We start from the raw sequence: 22,730 nt of genomic DNA on the forward strand, positions 1-22,730 counted from the left end.
GTATTTTTAGAGGTGTGGCCGCCTTCAGTGTCTTTCATAGGACACCCATCATCTCATTTCAAATGCACAGCTACTTCGATCTGTGAGTTTGGCCTGAATGAGTAGTCAACCATTTAGTTATTAATCTAGCCTTCCAGCCAATTGCTCTTTGAATTTAACAGCGACTTTGTCCTATATTTAAAGAACATGAAACTTTCCCTTTTACAAAATATTCAGAAAAAAACAATGTCTTTGGAGGACTCCTTGGCTTTTTATAGCGAGGACGTTGATGGACACATTTTTTTGTGGAAATGTCTACATCCATACTTCAGTGAATAAGGCAAAGTCTCCCTCCTTGAAGAAAATTTCAAAGAACTGTGAGCATCTGCCGCTCAGATGCCTGCCAGTGGTTGAAAACAAAACAGATTAAGTAAAATCCTTTTTCCTTTGAGCAATTCATCTACTCGGTAAATAGATAATTGGACCATTTTAATATGGAAATCTCCATTGAAGACAGTGGAGCAGCAGCGGCCTGTAAAACCTGTTATAGGCCGGCTGATGTCAACATTATAATGTCCTACTGCACATCCTCTGCCTTTCTCTGTCCCTTCCCTCTCCAAAATATATGGATGGGCAAGAGAAATCGAAAAGTAGAGCCTGTGCTGTATGGCAGACATGAGCCTCACCCTTACCCCCCACACACCCACACTTCTCCTGTAGCTCAAAATGCCACTGGTGCATGGGAAGGAGGGAGGGAGGAATTTTGCTCAACTCCTAGTTCTGCCTGGCTCTGCTGAAAGACAAAAAGCAGTTTAACCAAACCAGGGAGAGCCAGGGGCTTACTTCAGCCGCCTTTCACAGCTATTGATGTGCATGTTCATCAGTTAGCAGTCGTGGTCCTGTTAACTGTCAAACATTTAGAGCAACAGCTCAGAAAACAAGCATTGGCATAGTCAATAGGTCTCGCTTTTGGGTCCTTATAAATATTTAGTTATGCAACCAATATCCTTACTGCAACAACATTAACTGTTGCATGGCTAAACACTTGTAAGGTCCCAAAGGCGAGACCTATTGGCTATGCCAATGCTTATATATCAATCACTTATCAGATGTCCGGGCAAGCACTTTAATCAGCTCACAAGTGCCAGAAAAAGAAGCGGGGGACGCGGACGTCACAACAGGAAGTGACGTCACGAAAGGTGGCTTGCACCATCAGACTCATTACCTACGCTCGCTCACCCCTTAGATGCGATTGCATCAGAGAAACCAGCGCGTGAGCAGTGTTCTGAATGGGCTCCGATCTCGCCCCACAGAGGCCAAAGAGTGAATGTGTGGCTCCATTTTCTCCAGTTATCGAGCTACCTGTAAAATAAGTGGGGGACGCCGACCACCCGCGTGGTACCCCGACTCGAGCCCTTACTTTAATTGAGCAAATCACACACTACCACACCCAGCTTACACTGCCTTTATAAATGAAAGCTCAACCCTGAAAGCCTCCTTCCTTATTTATCTGAGGCCATATGTAGGTAATCTCTATTCACAGATTCTTAAATACCGAATTTTACTGATTCGGTATTTAAGAATCGGTAAATGGCATGTAGTTTAAAATTCAGTAAAATGTACCGAATCGGTATTACTGATTCAGTATTTACCGATTCGGTGATTCCCATTCATTCCTAAGGGCTTGGAGGCCCATAGGAATGAATGGGAAGCCATTCACTATTACCGATTCGGTAAATACCGAATCGGTGATAGGGGGAACATATTCAAGGGTGGCAGGGTGTCACATTGACACCCTGCTGCACCCCTGAATCGTGCTTGTTTGCACATGTGGCACACATACATGCCCTAAGGGCATGTATGTCTGCCACATGGCACTTTTAAAAAAGTGCAAAATTGCTTTTTTAAAGGTTTTCGATATTTACCACCAACTTGTAGTTGGTCGTAAATAACGAATCCTTAAATAAAAAATGCACTCACTTGAGTACTCCCTACATAGGATTTAAGGATTCAGTAATTTACCGATTCCTTAAATTACCGAATCGGTAAATTACTGAATCCTTAAATCCAGCCACCTACATTAGAAAAAGGTAAATACCGTTCGGTAACGGCAAATTTACCGATTTTCGGCTGTGACCGACCGGTATTAAGCTACCTACATATGGCCCTTGGTCTTGTGTTAGACTTTTGGCATAGACACAAATGATTTGGCATTGAGATTAGGTCAAAAGTTTTTAGAAAAAAGGGGTATTTATTTGCAACAAAAAAAGAGAGATTGCAATTATTAATGTGGATTGCGGGACATCATTTCCCACAAGTGTGTGTGTATAGTACGTTATCATTGTTAATAGGTAGATGGAGATGTTTGGGGGCACGCTATAGGTCAGAGGCAGTGAGAGGTGTTTGGGACTACCAGAGTGTCGCAAGTTTTGCACACAATTTTGTAAAATGTTGTTGAGGAGATCGGATAGTGAATAATGCTGGCAGGCCTAATTCTAAAGTATTTTTTTTTAAACCTGTCAGCCTTTTCATTTTAGACCCAGTGCAAGAATTGTTTAGGTTGGAAATTGCTTTTTATTTCGAAATATTAAACATTCAATAGACATTTTTTTAGAATCTCTGCAAACACACTACATTAATAAGATACACTCATGGTAATGTTCAAAATGTAGTTACTTTGAATGTATTGTTTCTCACTTCCCAATACAAAAGAGACATTTTCAAAAGTACTGCTTTTATTTTTATATATTAACAATTCTCAGCCAGTTTCTATTTATACAAGGCCTGTGATAGCACAGCTAGGTTAAGAATCTTTGTGTTATTCATTTGTGTCCTCGCTCACACATCCTTACCCTTTGTTGATAGAGCTGGGCTCGCCTTGCCTAATAGGGCGTGTCACCATAAACGTTGCCTGTTTGCCTCTATCTGCATAGGACAGCAAGCCACAAACCCTGTAGATTTTGCGAAGACGGGAAGTTTCAGCTAACTTTTTGTTTCAAATAATCATCATCTTTGGTTCCGAATACGACAGTCTGTCTCCATTCCTATGAAACTTCAAAAGAAATTCTTCCTTAGGTTGCAGCTCTGAAGGTTCACTTCATGCTATTAATGTACAGTCAGTGGTTGGTGTATAATGGAAATCGCTGTTAGTCAATTTAAACTTCTAACTGAAACCAGGAGTCACCGAAATTTACCAATACACCTTTTTTTGTCTTTGCATTTCGGTATAAGTAGCTAGGGTTGCCAGATCAAGGTATACCCATAGGACGTGTCTTAACAGTCCGAGGCCTTAATTTTGCATATCACTGTTTTCATGTGGTAAGTCTGTTTGGTTCACTGAGGAATACCAAGACTACACCTCCCAGAATGCACTGATTTCCTAAATGAATGCACAGGACTGGAAGTTGTGAATCTTTATGCATCATAGAATACAGCAGTCCTATCTGTAATTTGTTTACATTATAGATTGGAATTTCATTTGGTTTTATATAGCGTTTACTGCCCCTGACGAGCCGCTGAATATATGGAGAACTTTAAATACTAGAATCAGATAAAATGTTCTATTGGCCATGCAAATCAAATTAAATTTCAAAGCTTTATTCGACAACAGTCATAAAAGCAGTTTTACATTTTTACTTACACATGCAATAAATACTAAGACATTTATTTTTAACATCTTCATGACCCCTTTGGCGGCGTTGGCGGAGTCGTTTGGGGCTCAGATCGTATCTTACGCAGACGACACCCAACTCCTCTTCTCGTGTAAGAGAGGAGGAGACTTTGATGGGGAGAGTATCCGGGATTGCCTTGGGGCTGTTTTTCAATGGTTCCAACTGAACAGCCTCAAGTGCAATTCTGATAAGTCTGAGGTACTGTTCTTTGTGTGCGATACGGAGCCAGACTGGCAGGCTTGGTGGCCCTCCGTCTTGTTCATCCCAAAAGGCTAAGAACTTGGGGGTCAAGATGGACAAAGGGCTAACGTTGAAGTCCCAGATCCTTGGGGTGTCGGGCACTTGCTTCGGCCTCCTTAGGATGCTGCGGAGGTTTCTTCCCCTTTTGTCGGAGGAGCACAGGAAGCTGACTGTGCAGGCTCTGATCGGTTCTAGGTTAGATTATTCGAACGTTCTTTACCTGGGCCTGCCAGAGTATCTGCTACAGCGGCTTCAAGTTGTGCAGAATGCTGCTGCGAGAGCTATTTTTGGTTTGAATAGACGTGCCAGCGCAGCGGGCCTGCTGCAGACTCTGTATTGGCTTCCAATCCGCAAACGGATCGCCTTTAAGGCTTTGACTTTGGCCTATAAGGCCCTCCATGCGGTGGGAGCAAAGTACCTCCAAAAGAGACTTGCCTTTTACCATCCGGCTCGTTCTCTGAGGTCGGAATCCCTGTTTTTGGCGGTTGTCCCACGAGTGAATAGAGCTCGCCTGGGAGGTCACTCCTTTGGACTACTGGCGCCACAGTTGTGGAACTCTCTGTCGCTCACACTCCGGGAAGCCACTAGCCTACTTGCTTTTAGAAAAGGTCTCAAAACCTGGTTGTTTACCCAGTAGTCCGCTTTGTTGGTGTGTGTCCTTTCGGTCTTTTGTCTTCCTTCTTTTTTAACCGTGTTATGTTATTGTGCTGTAGCCCTCCTTACTCAAAGCGCCGGGACACTCTTTTTGAGTAGCCGTGCGCTATATAAAAGTAAATATAACATAACATAACATAACATAACATAACATAAGACAGTGTTAAAATCAACATCTTTTAAGAAACTAATTAAACATAATACTGTTGTTTACGAAATTAGCTACATAAAATCATTACAATCAATCATATCAATGGTACCTTTAGATAGTGCCTAGCTGCTGTAAAGTGCGGGTGCGTATAATCCATGACCAACCTAGGAATTTTGCGATTGCAATCGCCAAATAGGGCGTACAGTCTGATTCCAATATTCTCAGTGCCTCAGTGCACCTACGTATTCCTAGATTTAGACACACTGGTTTTATCCATTTGTGTTGTGGATTAACATATAAGGGGCAGACAAACAGTATGTGGGCTGTATTCTCTATCAAATCTCTGCAGTGGGGGCATTTATTGTCCTGGTTTGTCGTCCATTTGCATGTGAACGCCTTTATGGGAAGCGTCCCAATTCTGAACTGAAAATACAATTTTCTGTCAAGTGGTCTTTCGATAATGTCCCAAAAAAGTTCGCAAGATGGTACAGATTTGATATTCAGGTAACGTTCTGTTAAGTTTGTATTAGAGCCTGTGCATTGGGTAGACGACCATACCATTTCCCAATATATGTTCTTTAACGTGGCCTTAGGTCGGAAACTCTCAACGTTGGAAGAATTCCATAGATGGTCAAGTTCCAGCTTACTGAGCAATCCTCTTAATTCTTTCAACCACAGGATCGAATGAAAGCGATCTGCCCTTATGATATCCTTGAGGGCATTTGCAAAGTGCACAAGTTCAGGCTTGGTCATTAGGCGTCTCCAGTATAGTAGCGGACGAAGCCGCGCCAAGTCCTTGATATTTTTCCTGCCCAGGTCATAGGCCAATGCTACGGTAGGAGTGCTTTGGGGGACCCCTATCAAACGGCGGAAAAAACTATTCTCAGCCATTGTTAGTTGTTTCAGATTAGCAAAACCCCAAAGTTCCGAGCCGTATAGGGAGGCACTGACAACCTTCATATTGTAGATTTCTTGGGCAGGGGTAATGGGCTTGGTCAGTGAGATTTTATGTTTGTGAGCCACTATACCTGCCAGTTGATGAAACTTTAACACAGCCATATCAATATGTTTTTTCCAACTCAGATTGCTTTGAAGGCTTATTCCCAAGTATGTGAAGGCTTCAACCTGTTCCAATGGGGTACCATCAAAATTTATTGAACCCCTAAAGGTATTCCGCTGATTTAGGCACATGAACTTGGTCTTAGATGTATTTATCTCAAGTCCATGTGCTTTACAAAACTCTCCGAAGGCGTTGACTGCCTTCTGGAGCCCACTTGGTATGCGGGAGACTATGAGCGTATCGTCTGCGAACATGAGAACAGGTACACGAGCTCCAGCCAGGATCGGTGCATCGGTGGGGGAACGGCTTAGATGGTTTACAATCCAGTTGATGTATATGGAAAACAATGTCGGTGCCAAGACACACCCCTGCCGAACCCCATGCTCGACAGGGAATGTATCAGTCACCTCACCCTGTGCACCCCACCTGATTCTCGCATAATTGCCCTCATGCAAGCGGACGAGTAACGTCAATAGTTCCGGGGACATCCCAGCTTCAGCAAGTACCCCCCCAAAGTTTGGAATGAGGAACTAAGTCGTAGGCTGATTTTAAGTCTACGAATACAGCGTAGAGGGTTCTATTGGTGAGCAATACATTCCTCCAATACAGAGCTATAAAGAAAAAGACCTGGTCCACTGAGCTTGTGCAGGGACGAAACCCTGCTTGATATGGAGATAAAATATCATTTTCATCGATCCAGGATTGTAATTTGTTTTGTATTAAGTGACCTATTATTTTTTGAGCGGAGTCTATAAGACTAATAGGTCCATAGTTGCTGGGTAATGATTTGTTTCCCTTTTTAAAAACCGGGATTATTTCTGCGCCCTTCCAAGAAGAAGGTATAGGTGCACCTCTGGCCACAGAATTTGCTAGCCACACAAAGTACTGGCACCAGGATGGGCGATCACTTAAGAACACATCTGCTGGTATGGCGTCCATTCCTGGGGCACGACCCCTTGTCACACAATCCAACACTATGCTGACATCTTTTACAGTGAATAGCTGGCATTGGTAGAAGATTGTTGGGGGTATAGTGTGTCCCCCTTCAATTGGCACAGAAGCATATTGGGGTCTGAAAAAGTCTACCCATTGATTTTGAGCTACATTGTTTTGTGGGGGTTGGGCCACCCCTCCTCTATCCCATTTGACTAGAGCCCAAAATTGACTCTGATTCCTTGCTTCACAGGCGGATTTCAGATCACGCCAATGGGCCTCATCCCACTTTTTCTTAGCCTCTTTTTGTACTTTCCTATAGTTATCCCTTGCTTTTCTCACCCCTAGAATATTCTTATTTCTAAGTTCTATACTGAGGTTCTCACGGGCTTCTCTACAGGTTTTATCATACCATCCTTGTATGGGCTTTTTATTCTGGACATGTCCTGGTTTATTCTCCTTCTTAAAAAACTCCTGGAGCTTTGTAAAGAAGGACGTGTGAGCATCAAGCATGATTTCAGGGAAGTTCTGCTTGTTAGCGTGGGTATTAATCTCAGCAACTTCATCTAACACTACTTTTTTTAGGTCCTCTAATCTCTCCACATTCTCAATAAGTCTGCACCATTTAATATGGCGCAGGTTGTTTGAGGATACTATATCTAGGGTGGTTTTACCTCCTCCAGAATTTGGTTTTCTTGGCCCTGCATTTACCTTGAGAACCATGCAGAGAGGATTATGATCACTCTCTATTCGAGTTTTGACTGCCATATCAATCAACCTACTCCATAGTCTGACATCCACTAAAATATAATCTATTCAACTAGAGAACCTGCCATTATTAAATGTTTAATTCCCTTGTTGATCTGATGGGGTTCTTTCATTTGCTGCTCTGAGTCCTCTTGCCAGGCATAAGGCCTTCAGTTGGATTGCTGCCGCTGTCCATCTATTGACTACAGGAAGTTCTAACTGTGGGATACCCCACTTGCTATCCTCATCTTCTGTTAAGGTTTGGTCTTCTTGGCCAAGCGGTTCGAAAGTGGTATTAACATCGCCCCCTACGATAAAAGGCAAGTATGTTGGAAGAGCTTCAAGCTCATGATCCAGAGCGGTTATTACTTCTGATGCTTTACCACCCGCTATTCCCCTGGCGTAGATATTAAATATGACCATCCCGTGGCCGTTGGCCCAGGTGAGAGTAATTGGCAATATATCTGCTAGTGGGGAGCTCCTTTGATGAATTCTGCAGCATAAATTTTGGCGAACCCAGATTATTAGTCCCCCTACTGGTCGAACCTTAACGTTTTTTGTAGCTGGAATATAAAAATTAAGGTATCCTTGATGGAGTATTGGGGTCACAGACCATGTTTCCTGGAACAGTAAGATGTCAAATTGATCTATAAATGTGCACCATTCAGGAGATGTCTGCTTGTTGGTGATTCCAGCAATGTTCCAGGAAAGAAAAGTTATCCCTGTGTCTTCTATACTATCTACCACTATCTCGGGTGGGACCTGTGAAAGGGAAGAGCCTTGTAAATCATTCCCCCACCCCTTTTCTAGATCTAGATGAATATTGTTGAGGCGTGGGAGTTCTAGCATAGGTGCAATTGGGTCGGGAGCTAGTTCCCCTGGGAAAGGATGTAACTGTGGCACCGGAAGTCTGTTCATATTTCCACTGCTCAGAGTAAGAACTTCCTCGACCCTATTCCCCGTGAACGAGGGGACAGCATATGTCAAACAGTACTCGTTCTCTGTGGGGGTGTCTTTATAAGTTGACTCCGCTAACTCGTTCGGCGCAGCTCTGTCAACCGAGTTGAGTCAATCAGATTCGTTCAGGTTTGATAACGCCCCGAATTGATTCTCTAGATTAATTTCCCATTCACTTGGTTGAAGGACTCTACCCCACTTGTGTGATACCAGATTCCACTTTTTCTTTAGAATACTCAGGTTCCCTATTTTACTGCTATGATAGAAAAAATCCAAAGTTAATGGGACAATGTCTGTGCTCCTACGTTGTGGTGGGAAAAGATTCCTCAGAACCTCAGGAAGTACTTCTGGGTTTAAAAAATGCAGGACTACACAATCACCTTTGAATTTTTTGACGCCATTCCCTATCCAATCTACCCTTCTTGCCATAGTGATTTCTTCTGCTAGTTGCTGTCTACCCCAGGGGGATATCACCATGTTATTAGATAGCCAGTGAAAAGCTTTGCTAATCAAAGATGCAGTAGGTTCTGCTTGGCCCAGCTTTAGGGGAGGTACATTGGCCAGGACCAAGACAAGGGGAGAAGCCTCTACTATAAGTTGGACCGGGCCTTTCTCAATACCTACGCTCATAGGTTTCGATGGCTGGGTTTCGATGTTAATTCCCAGGTTGTTATTGGATACACAGGGAGGGGGCATTTGGGGAGTCAAGGCCGTTTTTTCCCTATTCTCTATCCCAGCATCTGATGCATTTACTACTGGATTGGCTCTACTAGGGCTGAAGTTGGTATATTGCCCACCGTTTCCACTGACTGATACCCCCAAGTCTAGAAACCTCTGCTGTTAGATGATCGATTTTGGCTATCAACGGTTTAACAATATTTTTAATCTTAGAATCAATCATGCTCACAAGAGTTTTGATTTGCTCATCCTCCAGTGACACCTTCTCACCAAGCTCCCCAGTTGTGTCTTTTATGGGCATGATTTTGGGAGGGGAAACAATCCTTTTCCTACTAGAGCGCAACCCACCGCGTTTGTTCTGGCCCTTTCTACATGCTCTTACTGCTCTAGTTACTGGGACAGTCGCAGGGGAGGGTGGGAGTGATTTTTCTTGGGTCATATTGGATTGATCTAAGGAATCATTTACTAAATTGATAGCGGTGGAAGTGGTTTGGTCGGAGATATCTTCCTGAGTAAATACATTGTCAAGGGAATCACTACGATGTACCTGAATCGGAACTTCAACCTGGTTCGGTTCTAGTAGGGAGTTCTCTGTAGGGATTAAGGGGGTGGAGCTCAAACCCAATGATATCCTTCTAGAATTGTTAATTTTACTGACTACCTGCACTAGGTAATTGTCTATGGTGTTAGTAACAGAGGAAGACTTCTTTTAAGACATATTACTCTCGATAATTTGGTGCCACAGGTATACAAGCACCTCAATCAGCACCAAGAAAAACAAATTACAGTAGAGTCCAACGCCAGCAATACTCAAGAGAGTCAACAACAAAAAGTCTTACGGTCAAATGAGCCGCGGGGAAACAGCAAAAGCAAAGGATATAAATCCTGGTCCAGTCACGGTCAGTCTCGGACTGTCTCAGACTGTCCGCCCTTTGTCCGGGCTTCGTCCGGCGTCCTGCTTGCGTCCCGCTAAGCGTTAGGGGCGTAACTAAATAGGAGGAGTAGGGGGCGGGAAGAGACACCAGGTGTGCTGCCTTGGTCGTGCGCAAAACCCTGGGTCTCGCAGTCCCGGCCCCTGTGTAGTAGGCAGCAGTAAATCCGAAGAGTTTATTTCCCCTTTGAAGAGCTGGCTCCCAAACGCTGGAAAACACAAGGTCAGAGTCACAGTCCCAAAGATACAGCTGGAAGTTGCCCCCGCGAAGCGGGGGCTGCGAGCTGTTTGTAGCCGATGGAGCAGGGAGGGGCAGGGGGCGGGAAGAGACACCAAGTGCGCTGCCTTGGTCGTGCGCAGAACCCTGGGTCTCGCAGTCCCGGCCCCTGTGTAGTAGGCAGCAGTAAATCCGAAAAGATTATTTCCCCTTTGAAGAGCTGGCTCCCAAACGCTGAAAGCCGATCTCCAAAGACTCCAGGAATCTTCCTTCTTCTTCCGGATTGCTCGTCTCTGGTAGGCTTCAAGATCTTCCGCTTCCTGAAAGCCGATCTCCGAGGACTCCAGGAATCTTCCTTCTTCTTCCGGATTGCTCGTCTCTGGTAGGCTTCAGGAACTTCCGCTTCCTCCTCCACCGCCCAGGAACGATCATGCATCAGAAGCCAAGTAGAAACCATTTACAAATAGACACATGGATTTAGATTGCTGCACTTTAGCGTGTCATTGATGGGAGGGGCAGATCAATGCATTTTCACGTTTATTTAATGCATACGTTTCTGTCACAAGTCTAGCATTACCCAGCCCGCTCCTGCCTGCGGCATCCACCCCACTGCCACACTCTATCCGCTACAACTTAACATTAATGTGCGCTCAGACAAAAAAACAGATCCATCTGTTCGGCACTTAGAACGTAACTTAGCGCATTAAAATGAAGCTACCTGTTGAAAGATGCAGACTGCAAGCTTCATGCGCTTTTAAACTAGTTGATTTTTTACAAAGTTCAATTTCACAAAATTAAGGAATGTATGCCCACATGCATCAAAGTCAATTGCATTCGCAAACGGTGCGAATTGTAATTTTCGGCCGTTTGCGAATGCAATTGACTAATTTGGAATGCATCATGCATTTCGCAATTTTAGGAATCGCAACCATGTTGCGATTTCTAAAATTGCGATTGCATTTAAGAAATCGCAATTTTAGATTTCTTAAATGCAATGCATGATTATTTTTAAATTGCGAATTCGCACTTTGGAATGGGTAAATTAGCATGAAGTTGAACTTCCTGCTAATTTACCGGAAACTTTCAAACATGCACTAGTTGCATATTTGAAAGTTTTAATTTACACACACACATGTCCTTGGTTCATGTGTGTGTGTAAATTGCACTTAAAGTTAAATTTCAGGGGTGCAGGGAGGGGTTCTTTGGACCCCCCTGCACCCTTGAAATTGCATTCACATTTTGCGATTCGCAAAATGAAATTCGCAAAATCTGAATGCCTTCCCGTTCATTCCTATTGGCCTTTTGGCCCATAGGAATCAATGGGAAGGGTTTTCCCCAATTGCGATTCGCAAATTGTGAATCGCAATTAAGGAAAAATACCGAATCGCAAAAATAAATGCACATTTTTCATGCATTGCCGTTTGCGATTTCTAAATTGCGATTCCTTAATTTTCGCAATTTAGGAATCGCAAATGGCAACAATGATGCATGTGGCCGCTGGTGCCCTATTTTAGGGGTGTCACATGTTTTTGCGCAATTGTAAATGTAAAATTGGATACTTATTAGCCCATTCGCATTCCCAATTTTATTTTTTACCAAGTTATTACGGTGCCATGAAGGTATGCAAAACATAGTTTCTAGACAAAGACCAGGCACAGCAGAGTCGATCTAATCTGCAGGGCCTTATGAACACCTGCACAGCAGCAGATTTATGGAAGCAATGTGTGTACGCTTTCATCAAGACTTTCATGTGTCTGGAAGCATGCTGGCTGCGGCCTGGGAGCGCGTGAGCTCATGTGCGGTTTTACGATGTGCATACCGAAACTTGTTAAAACAATTGAAGAGCAAAAGGCAACGGACATAGATCCCCACAGCACAGATACAGGGAGAAACTTCAAAGGCAGGAGAGGGGCCAATTAGCATACTCAACAGCTTCATGCTGGTCTGGCGAGGGGGGAAGAAGGGGTGGCAGGATGCACTATTGAAATCTACTTCCCCAGGTGGGCCGCGCACACAGACAATCAGGGCATCTTTGACAAAACCTCTAGGTGGAACCTTTGGGACCTTTTGGCTGTTCTGCGACCAGGAGTTGTGTGGGGGGGAGGAGAGGGGGGATTGAGTGGAGGCCAGCAGAGTGATGCAATCTGTGGTGGGGGAGGGAATTAAAGCACAGAGAGAGGCACCCAAGGCTTCATGAGCCTTGACAGAAACCAACATGGCGGCTGCGAGCGTGCCGGCAAGCTTGAGACCAGGAAAAGCCTCTGGTAGCACTTTTAAAAGCCCGTTTACTAAGTTTCTCGCAGAGCGGCGCATGGGCTGGCTCAGCGAGACCTAGAAAAGGCTTCAGAGTAGTGGTTGGTTTCATCTCCCTGGTTTTGTAGCAGAACTTTGTGTTTTTTATTTAGGACATTCTGCACACATTCATTGGAATATTCTAATAGCCTTATAGGCTACCATGGTGGGTTATACCAGCCAATTAAAGCCAGGCTCTCGTGTTAAAGGCCTTCGGCTTAGTTTTTGGTGGACAAAGGCTATATGCTTTTGGTAGAGGATTATGTGCCTCTTGTTTGACCTAGCTGACAGGGTCTCATATTCCAGAAAAACGGTTCCTCTACAGATTGATGTTGTGGAAATACATATGAGTGCAATTACTTATATTACATAGGGGATGTCGACAATGGGGTGTTGCTCCACCAAGAAAAGAAAAGTATGGATAGCAACATCCAATTTTTATCTGATTGAAACACAGAGACTAACATGCTCAGAAGGAACCCATTCACTATGGTTGGAATGGTGGTCAAACACTGAGTCAAACATAGTGTAGTATGGCCTAGGGCCTACTTTGCTTGCAAGTTATGTTAGCGTGGCTTATTAGAACTTTAAACGCCATTTTACCTTTTGCTGCTTTTGCACACAACACTGCATAGCTGTTTTTGTAAGTTAGCCTTCACGAAGGTCTACACATGAGAAAAGGTTTGTTTTCAACATCTCTAGACTTACATTGTGCCACTAGTCTGCGCAGTGAGTGCTAAAGCCGTCAAGGTTACCAAAACATGTTAGTTGTTTTTCGACATGTTCGGGTAACGTTTTCTAGACACAGCATTTTGGCTGATGTGAGCCAAGTAAGATTCTGGCGTCCTTATTATCACACACTAGCCATGATTTCTGACACTTGGAAGATTTCCGTTTCCAGGGATGCAGAGAATCTATGCTGATCCAGATGTAATTTACTCTTACTGAGCGGAAAGGTAATGGGGTCCCCCAAAACAAGCCTAAGAGACCTTCTATAGTTTATAATACATAGTTCCTATATTGGGAGGGTTTTAAAACTAAGCGCTATAGGACCTGTTTTCACCATCATTGTAATATGATTTCTCCTTTTGTATTTTATGGAATTGTAACCATGCTGACCGTATTATTTTTAATCATATGTCTGCTTATGTTGGCTAAGATACTGCACATGAGATCACGTTGTTAAAATAAATATTTTAACCTTACCGTGTCTCTTCTTTACTCCTCTTGTGGACTACTATGAGAGTATAACAAAAGAGTGTTCTCACTTCCCATCATTCCTGAGATGGGCCTAAGTTGCATGTTCTAGGTTGTCTAATCATTGGTTACTTTGCTATAGGACGGAAAGCTAATGTGACACTGATGCTAGCTGGTTGGGGTTTTTCTAGGTACTGAGGTGAGTTTCTGGTACACCACAATTCACTGATGTCCTAGGTCTCTGTGCACAGTTCTGTGTATGAGCAGGATCCATGCAACAATAGTGGCATCAGTGGAAATTAAATCTAGGAGCTTAGAGCTGCCATTCTATATTTTATGGAGGATCACACCAGTACAAACAATGTGAGTCTAATTCCTAATGGTATTACTGCCATTCCTTAACAAATTCATCACCAGTCCACAAAATCTTTGAGGCTTCTTGCCCAGTATTCGTCATGCATTTTTCCTGGTGCCATTGCATTACAAAGTCTTTCCGAAGTTAAAAGTTTGCCAACACTGTCACCGCTGCTCCTATTCAGATGTAGTACATTTGGATTAAAGCTTAAAACTCAGGCTGTGGCTGGATCATTTAGAATCCTGCCAAGTAAGACAGATGAAGTCAAAGAAAGAAGTATTATTCCACAGTTATATTTCTAAATTAACTGCACCTTCCAACTATGTTTCAGTTTTTAGCACTTCAAATTCCACCATCTCTTAAGAAGACCTGTCCTAATATGGGGTCAATAAGTTATTTGTTCTTTACCATTTGGATTTTCAACTCATGCTTCTTTTGCTGCATCACAACATTCAAAGTAACCCTATAGGCCTGCTCATCTGCCATTTCAGGTCTTTGAACTTTCTCATGAGCTTTAAATTTTTTCTTGTAGCTGTATGTGTTGTGTTGTTATTCTCTGTTCTGCATTTTTACTATTCTTGATTTGCTCCACCAAGAAAAGAAGGCTTGTTAGTTAGATGAAACAGTATCACTAAGAACTGGTTGGTGTGCTGCAACTGAATTTTAAATGGTTACATTTTCCAGGTCTTATGGGAACTGTAGTGTTTCTTCTATTTGGTGGTTATTGAATAAAGCAAGAAATGTAGGGGCATATTAGCAAGTACCTCGTTAAAATTATCACTGTTTTAGCGGCAGGAAACTGCCGCTAAAACTGCGATAATGGGCTTGCTAATATGCATTATAGAATTCCAATACAAGCCCAGGTTAGATGTGCTGGACATCTAACCTGGGCTTCTATTGGAATTCTATAACGCATATTAGCAAGCCCATTATCGTCCTTTTAGCTGCAGTTTCCTGCCGCTAAAACGTCGATAACTTTAAACAGGTTCTTGCTAATATGCCCCTTAATGCATTATAATCTCCATGTTTCTTATAAATGTCCCATGATATTTATCAACGCAATTGATTATATGATCAATTTTTAACTACTGGTTAGTTACAAAAACTTGTTGACTTGAAAGTATGACATTTCAAAGTTATTTCCCCTATTTTTCTATATGTGTCCCGCCTGGTATGTGTACCATGCTTACATGTTGTCTTTCATGTTTTTTTAGAACAAAGGCAGCTATGACATCATTCATTACGAAAATATGTGCTCACTGTATTGGGTTTTGGAACAGCTATTTCAGCATAGAACAGAAGAAAAGAAAGTTCCAGTCAATGAGTCATATGAGGAAGAAATTAGGACATTTTTGAGAGCGCTTGATAAAGCCACTGTTTATCTTTCTGATGAATTTCCATTGATCGCTCTTTACACCTGGAGATTAGGAGTTCTTTTCAATTCATCACAAAACTTGGGAACAAGTAATGATTAAAGTTTTAGGCACACTCTCACCGCTATATATGTAAATGCAATGTTTTCTCAATCACGTCAGCAAGGCCCCTAACCACAAGCGTGGCCGATGATCAGTAACGGGCGGCTGACTTGCTATCAATGCGCAAAACAGATTCTCTTCTTTGGTAATATCTCGCCTTTGAATGGTTCTCTTTTATTTCACAGTCGTTATTGACTGGGTTCTTTACATTTTCTTTATGGTGGAGCACTTTGATCTGAGGAATGCTGAGTCAGCCAAAATGCATTATTGTTGAAAAAACCATCTGGGTGTTATCACAAATTCGTATACTGCTATTTTTTTCATATATTCACACAAGGAAGAAAAACGGTTCTGTACATGTATTTATGTATATATCTGTGTGTTTGTAAGTTTATATATAAATATGTATCTATATCTTGTATATTGCCATAATAAGTAAATATATATCAGATAAATAAAAGTGGTCTTATTTTACTGTAGAAAATGATCAATGTATTTCTTGTTGGCTTCCTTCTTTTCAGTACACCCGTTATGATATTTTGTTGCCAATACTACCACAAAGGATTTGATTCACAATTTGTTTTAATTTAGTTTGCTGCTGTTTGTTTTACATATAAAACAGTACTGCAAAATTCACTAACATTTCTTTCTAGACTGATGAATTTTCTAATAATGGAGGATAGAATAATGGTCAAATTAAAACAAACACATTTTAAGTTTTTTGTTTACATGTTTGCTGATCACCCTATTGCCTACCATGTTTTTAACAATGTAGAGACCATATGAAGTGATAGACATATATTTTAAAGCTTTAACACGGAAACCGATGTGACGGGTCCCAATTGATCTACACAATGTACCCTTTTGATACTGCTGCACATTTGCTATGTGTTTTCAATTGATTTTTACAGTGATAGCAACATTAAATTGGCACATCTCTCGGTAGCACATAACATTAATTAACTTGATTAACATCATTATTGTGTGTTATTATACTTTTAGGAAATTAATTAATTTGTGCAGTTTTTCTCATTTGGTTTGCTTTACTATGAAATTACAAATTATACTATTCATATTCAGATATGTATAAATGTGTTCCCCTTTTAGAAATAAAGGCATTTCAAACATGTTTCTGCTTGTAATACTATTTGCATGTATTCTCTGATGGTGAAATTAAGGGATTCCGTTCCTTGAGTCTCTCATGCATATGATCACGTATTGCAAATAAAAATACATTCTTTTATTAGAAAGACTGCAATACATTAGTGGCTTTTCACATATTCTATTACCACATCAGATGAATCGTTGTATTTGTCCATAGGTTACAAAATAATTAAAGACACGCTTATATTCACATAACATGCTCCAAAAACAGACTGATAACACTGGTCATAAATCATACACTTCAGTATTACGTATCTAAAGGTGATAAAACATGTAATCTTATTCTAGCGTAAAATAAAACCAGGTTCCCATTCTCGCGTCCAACGTTTTGGCGCAGGAATTGAATAAATAGACTCAGGAACATTCTTTGGGGCAGATTTATGATAACTGGCGCATCCCCAGGGATGCGCCAGTTATTTTGCGCCGCTGCTCCGCCACCCATGGTGCGCCGCATTTACAATGCGGCACACCATGGGGCAAAAACGGCACAGATGCGTGACGCATCTGTGCCATAAAGGTGGCGCATTGCTGGAGTTGAGTCGCAAGCGCGACGCAGCTCCAGCAAGGCTCGGGGATGCCCTATCTGTCCAATGCTGCATCAAGCCTTACGCCTGCTTCAAGCAGGCGCAGGGTTTTGACGCAGCAGTGGCCTGAAAGTGACTGAGTGAAATCTTATAGATTTCACTCAGCCACTTTTGCGAGGCGCACCTGCCCCGGAACGCCCACCCTGCGCCGGAACGCCCACAAGTGGTGCAGGGCTTTACAACGTGACGCATCTGCCTAGATGCGTCACGTTGTAAATGGGTCGTAGGGATGCGCCACGTTTACGCCGCAGTTGCGTGATGCAAACGTGGCGCATTACCAACATAAATCTGCCCCTTAGACTCTACACCGGCAGTACTTATAGTACGGCCTGTGGGCCAGGCCTTTCCAGGTGTCCCCTGTGGAGAACAACAGCAGTTACCGATTCATCATAATTTCTGCATTTTGTGGTTCCTCGGGGCTGCATTAGCTGGGGAAAGTATCAGAGGGGCATGCACGTACAATCAGTGTCTCGTATGCTCACCTGTGGCCCCTCCACCATCATCTGACCATCATATGCCTCTGTGACGTCACTTGCTTGTGGCACGGCTGAGGGAGAGGCTTTAAAAGAGTGGCATGCAGGTTGCTGGACCACACTTTTACAAGGCCTGGGCCTAGTTTTATTTTTTATTTTAGACAGACAGCAGTGTAAAAATAGTAAATATCAACATGCACTTATGCAATACACAATGTTCGTGGCGTTACAATATGCAATCAGTTTGACTACAATCGTTTCGTAGGCATTGACATGAGGGTACATTATGGCAATGTACAGAGTGCTAAACTCTGAAAGGCAAAATGGCATACAATCAGTTCAATACCAGTGTTTGCAAAAGGGAAAGAAAAAGGAAGTTATAACAGCATAAGACGGATACTAAATGAAAGAATGGAACATAAATCTAAAGCAAAGGATTAATAACACTATATGATCAATTAGAAGAAGTCCTTCCAGCATTATGTTTAAACCATTTTCCTATGTGGCGGCATCTTGAGAGCCAACAGATGGCAATGGTCGACAGTCACTGTCAAGGGAGGGGTCCCTTGTCCTAAGCCAATTAGTGACGGGCTCCCAGATATCTTTAGGGCAAGACGCTATAGGCATGAGATCCCAGTAGTCCGCCAGCTGTTCCTGGCAGTAGGCTATGTCCTTAATACAGGACTCAACACCTGGGCGACTAGGGGCACCCCAGTGTATAGCTGCTAATCTTCCCGCGCAAGTGGCAGCAGCATAGCAGTCAGGCGGCGCACCTCTGGCAGGGATTGCTCCACATAGCCCAGCAACATTACCTACGGAGAGCACACAAGAGTCTGACCTGTAATGGCCTGAATGGTATCAGACATGTCCCCCCAGTATCGAGAGATCGGGGTGCACTCCCATGGAATATGTAAAAAGGCAGCTCCCTCACGTTTACACTTCCAACAGTTGGAACCAGCTCTCACCTTCAATTTGAATAGTTGTAAAGGGGTGCGGTAGTATTGATGAAGGAATTGAAAGTGTATGAGCCTCAGCTTGTAATTGGGGGATAAATGTTTCATTTGTAACCAACAAAACGCCCACTTTTCGTCTGTGAGCTTTTCTGAAAGATCCGTTCATCACTGTTCCAACGCCCTCGGGTCCGCCTTTGGAGTGTGTGCTTGCGTGTGGACATAGAGCCTGGTAACTTATTTTTGGGGGGACGGTGTGACTAAAAGGTGGTCGGTCTAACGGGTGCATTGTGTCTGGGGAAGCTGGAAAAGTGTGGTTTAATGCTTTACAGGTGGCATTGAGTTGGTGGTATAAAAGCCAATCCAGAATTGGTGTGTTCTCCCCTGCTGGGCCTGTAGGCTACTCCAAAAAAGTGCCCTGTGCGTAGAGATCACCTAGTGTCTCAATACCTATCTTATGTGAACTATCAAATGTGCCTTTGTCATGCAGAAAGGGAAAATGCGGGTGCAATGCAATTGGTGTGGAGGGTGCATAAAAGAGAGGGATCTGCGTCCACAGTCTCAGTCTATGCCAGGCCCATCTCACGGTTTCGACGGTGTACAGCCAAGTGCAGTGGAGTGGAATCCGCTATGTCTTTCTCAGTGTCCACTGGGGCTGAAAAGGGATAGGGTAAATCCAGTAATGTTAAAACTGAGCTTGCACGCTCAAAGCATACAATTCAATGTCTGGGGTGCCCAGACTTTCCTTTTGATAGTGGCATCCACATTTATCAAAGACAGGGGTCTGTAGGAATCACAGAGTGTAGCTGGCTTATCAGGTTTTAGCAGGGTAATATTTACGTCCTCTCTCATAGATTGGGGCAATTCTCCCACCTCAAATGATTCTTGGTAGACTCCGCGAACGGAGTGAAGTTCACCGCCCAGGCCTAACTTTTAACTGCCATCATCATCACTAAGCCCATGACATTGTCAGTTGTGCCTCGCCTGCAGACCGCATTACCTCACTTAGCCCCTCTAATGCCAAGCTGCCTGTAAAAGGGCAATTCAAAAGAAAAGGCAGCTTGCAGGTACTCTAGAATCTGCAGCCGGAGTTTCACTTTGGAAAGTAAGTCAGCTTGCTAGGTGACCGGAGGCAAAGTGGAACTGTGAGGAGTAGAGAGATAGGGTTTGGTGAAGTGTTGAATCTCCAAGGATGCAGAGGTGGGGTATTGAGGAGTCATGTGCATTATCTCTAAATGTTAAACTATGCTTGACATAAAAATTCGATATTTTTACTGTTTAATGAGGGACTAAATGTATTTTCCGTGCCAGTTTTCAATCTTTAGTTTTTGTAGCCACTCAACATCGCTTTTTTGGGGGGTTGGGCTTTTTTCTCAAGGAAGTTCATCTTGCCTTCAGCTAATTTTTCTGTACTGTGCTGAAGCATAGTGGTTTTCCTTGGCAGGTTGCTCTAAAGAGGCCAATTTCTGATATTTATCCCTTTCCATGGACTTCCTTGCTTAGGTTAAATGGGAACAAATTGTCACTTGCAGTGTCGCATACTCTGCAGTGGAATGTCACTCACACATCCAGCAAAACCATGGGAATGCCATATATAAGCAGCCTGAGACCTTTGGTAGCTATGGGGCTGTTCCTAATTATACAACATACAGAACTGCTGTTAGAAACAAAGCCTATCGATAAAATATGTTTAAATGAAATACCACTGCAAACGTGATATTTTACTTTTGTAGAAAACATGGGACTCTTAACCATTGTTAGCATGAAATATTTCATAGTATCTGTCATTCCTTTATTCACATTGTGATTTTGTACTTAATTTCACATCCTTATGTAACAGAGTGACAAGTGTGCACCAGTAGCACAATCGCTCATGTTAATGATGAACTTCACTATTGAGCGCTTCTCGTGCACTGCAGTGCTCTCTAAACACTTTCAATACACCTGAAAACCTTCTGAAGTGCCTCTGCTGAGGATTGCCATGTGGCTGATTTTTCGTGGTATGACTAGAATTGTATTATTCTGGCAGGTACAGAAAGGAAGAAAAGCTCCCCAGACCAGTATTTTTATCCTTTTATCGTTATCCAATTCAAACAGTAACATCATGAGTAAGTGCTTAAAAAATGTTCTAAAGCTGCCTTCCTGAATCATGCCTGATAGGCTGTGGTCAAAGGATACACAAGGAGATGATGGACAGAATGCTGAAACTTTTCAGACACTCACCCCCAGTCCCAGGTCTGGGTTAAATCCATCATCGCTCTTTAGCTCACTTTGCCACCCCAGTTTAGACCCAGCTATATGAAAATCAGTCTTGACCCTGTGCCTCATGGGAACAGTCCAGCCGAACTGACAAGCTAGGTCTTCCCTGGACCGCAAACAAGCATCCTGGGACCGGTTTCGGGGTAACACCCCTCATCAGCCAGGCTAGCTTGAATCCAGTGGTAAAGTGAGCAAGGGACCCACATCTGGGCAAACCCTGCTAACTTAGGGTGAAGAAAGCAAACACAAGCAGATGATGACGGAGTGCTGAAACTTTTCAGACACTCACCCCAAGTCACAGATCTGGGTTGAATCCATAATCGTTCTTCAGCTCACTTCGCCATCCCAATTCAGATCCAGCTATATGCAACTCAGTCTTAACCCTGTGCCTCATGGGAACAGTCCAGCCAAAACTGCCAAGCCAGGTCTTCCCTTGGCCAGAAACAAGCATCCTGGGACCGGTTTCAGTGTAATACCTCTCATCAGCCAGGCTAGCTTGAATCCACCGGAAGAAAGTGAGCAAGGAACCTATGTCTGGGCATACCCTTCCAACTTAGGGTGAACAAAACAAACATAAGGAGATGATGGACAGAGCGCTGACATTTTTCAGACACTCACCCCCAGTCCCAGATCTGGCAGTGGTAGCAAAGCCATGCTAAAAGTGAATATGGAAAATGTCATACAAAGTCTTATTTAAGTATCATGCCCAGGCCTTTGCAGAATCAAAAAACTATTGGCCAGTATTTATTTGTGGGAAAAGTGGCAACCTTACATAGGATAAGGTGTGACCTATTTTTCTTGTGAAAGACGTTTTTACTGGTTGCTCCAAAATAAGGAACATACAATTGCCTGGCAGTGGCAACACTCAGGTGTGGGCTCAATTTGTGAAGAAACGTATCAGAATTCCACTAAAGTTAATAATAGTAACACCTGTCAGGCATCTTATTGAGAAAAAGCAAGAATTCAGTATGAAGCACTCATGACACCTCTTTTTCTGTCGGAAACGCACCAAGATGCTCCTTAGAGCGAACGTCGCTCTATACAAAACTCTCATTCATTCATTCATTCATTCACACTAAACAAGATACATTATGGTGAGCTGGCTATTTACTTAATAAAATAGTAAACCAGCATTCTTCGTTCAAGTGTAGCGTGCCTGAGGACTTGTAGAAAAAATACTTCCTTTGGTCGAAGAGGGTGGGGAGGTCAAACCCCAATATATGTGAAATCCTGGTCAGGAACGTTTGTCCCGTATTATTGCTGAAGCCCTCTTCTTTTCCCACTAGAATGAACTGTGACATCTTTCTGACAACTTTGTTGATGCCAAGAACTTGAAAGTTAATGGTCCAAACATTGGAATAGATTTACTAAACTTGACACATTGCAGAAAGGGAAGTCTGTGCAACGTGTCAAAAGGAGAAAACAGAAAAATGCCATGTTAATTAAGATATGGCGCAACTCTTCTCTCTTGTAGCGCTGACACACTTCTGGCTGCCTAGTGCAAATGCAAAAGGCCTTGTGCCACAAAACAACAGAGTCTACATTGTGCCCAGAATAGTTTTCTTCAGGAAGGCATACCTTCCTGCACAAAAACTATTCTTGGAGGCTTATTCCTTTTGTGCACACATGCAATGAGGAAGTGTCAAGGAGAAATAAAAATAAAGAAAAATGTACTTTATGTTCTTGGGTGCATTTGTTGCATAGGAGAGGAAATGGTGAGTAAGACTTGAACAAATGCAGGTTGTCTATTTCAGAAGGTGGGG

At 42.9% G+C, this 22,730-nt stretch overlaps 1 protein-coding gene across 1 annotated transcript in view; it reads left to right on the top strand.

The window, feature by feature from the left end:
* The window catches only part of MEI4 (meiotic double-stranded break formation protein 4), a 735,767-nt gene extending 720,230 nt beyond the window's left edge, over positions 1-15,537 (top strand). Inside the window, exon 5 of the mRNA XM_086925654.1 lies at positions 15,277-15,537. Within this exon, the coding sequence (XP_086781780.1) occupies positions 15,277-15,537 (261 nt within the window). The remainder of the gene's footprint in view (positions 1-15,276) is intronic.
* Positions 15,538-22,730: the final 7,193 nt, after the last annotated feature.

The sequence above is a fragment of the Lissotriton vulgaris genome, chromosome 6 (assembly GCF_964263255.1).
Source record: "Lissotriton vulgaris chromosome 6, aLisVul1.2, whole genome shotgun sequence".
Lineage (NCBI taxonomy): Eukaryota > Metazoa > Chordata > Amphibia > Caudata > Salamandridae > Lissotriton > Lissotriton vulgaris.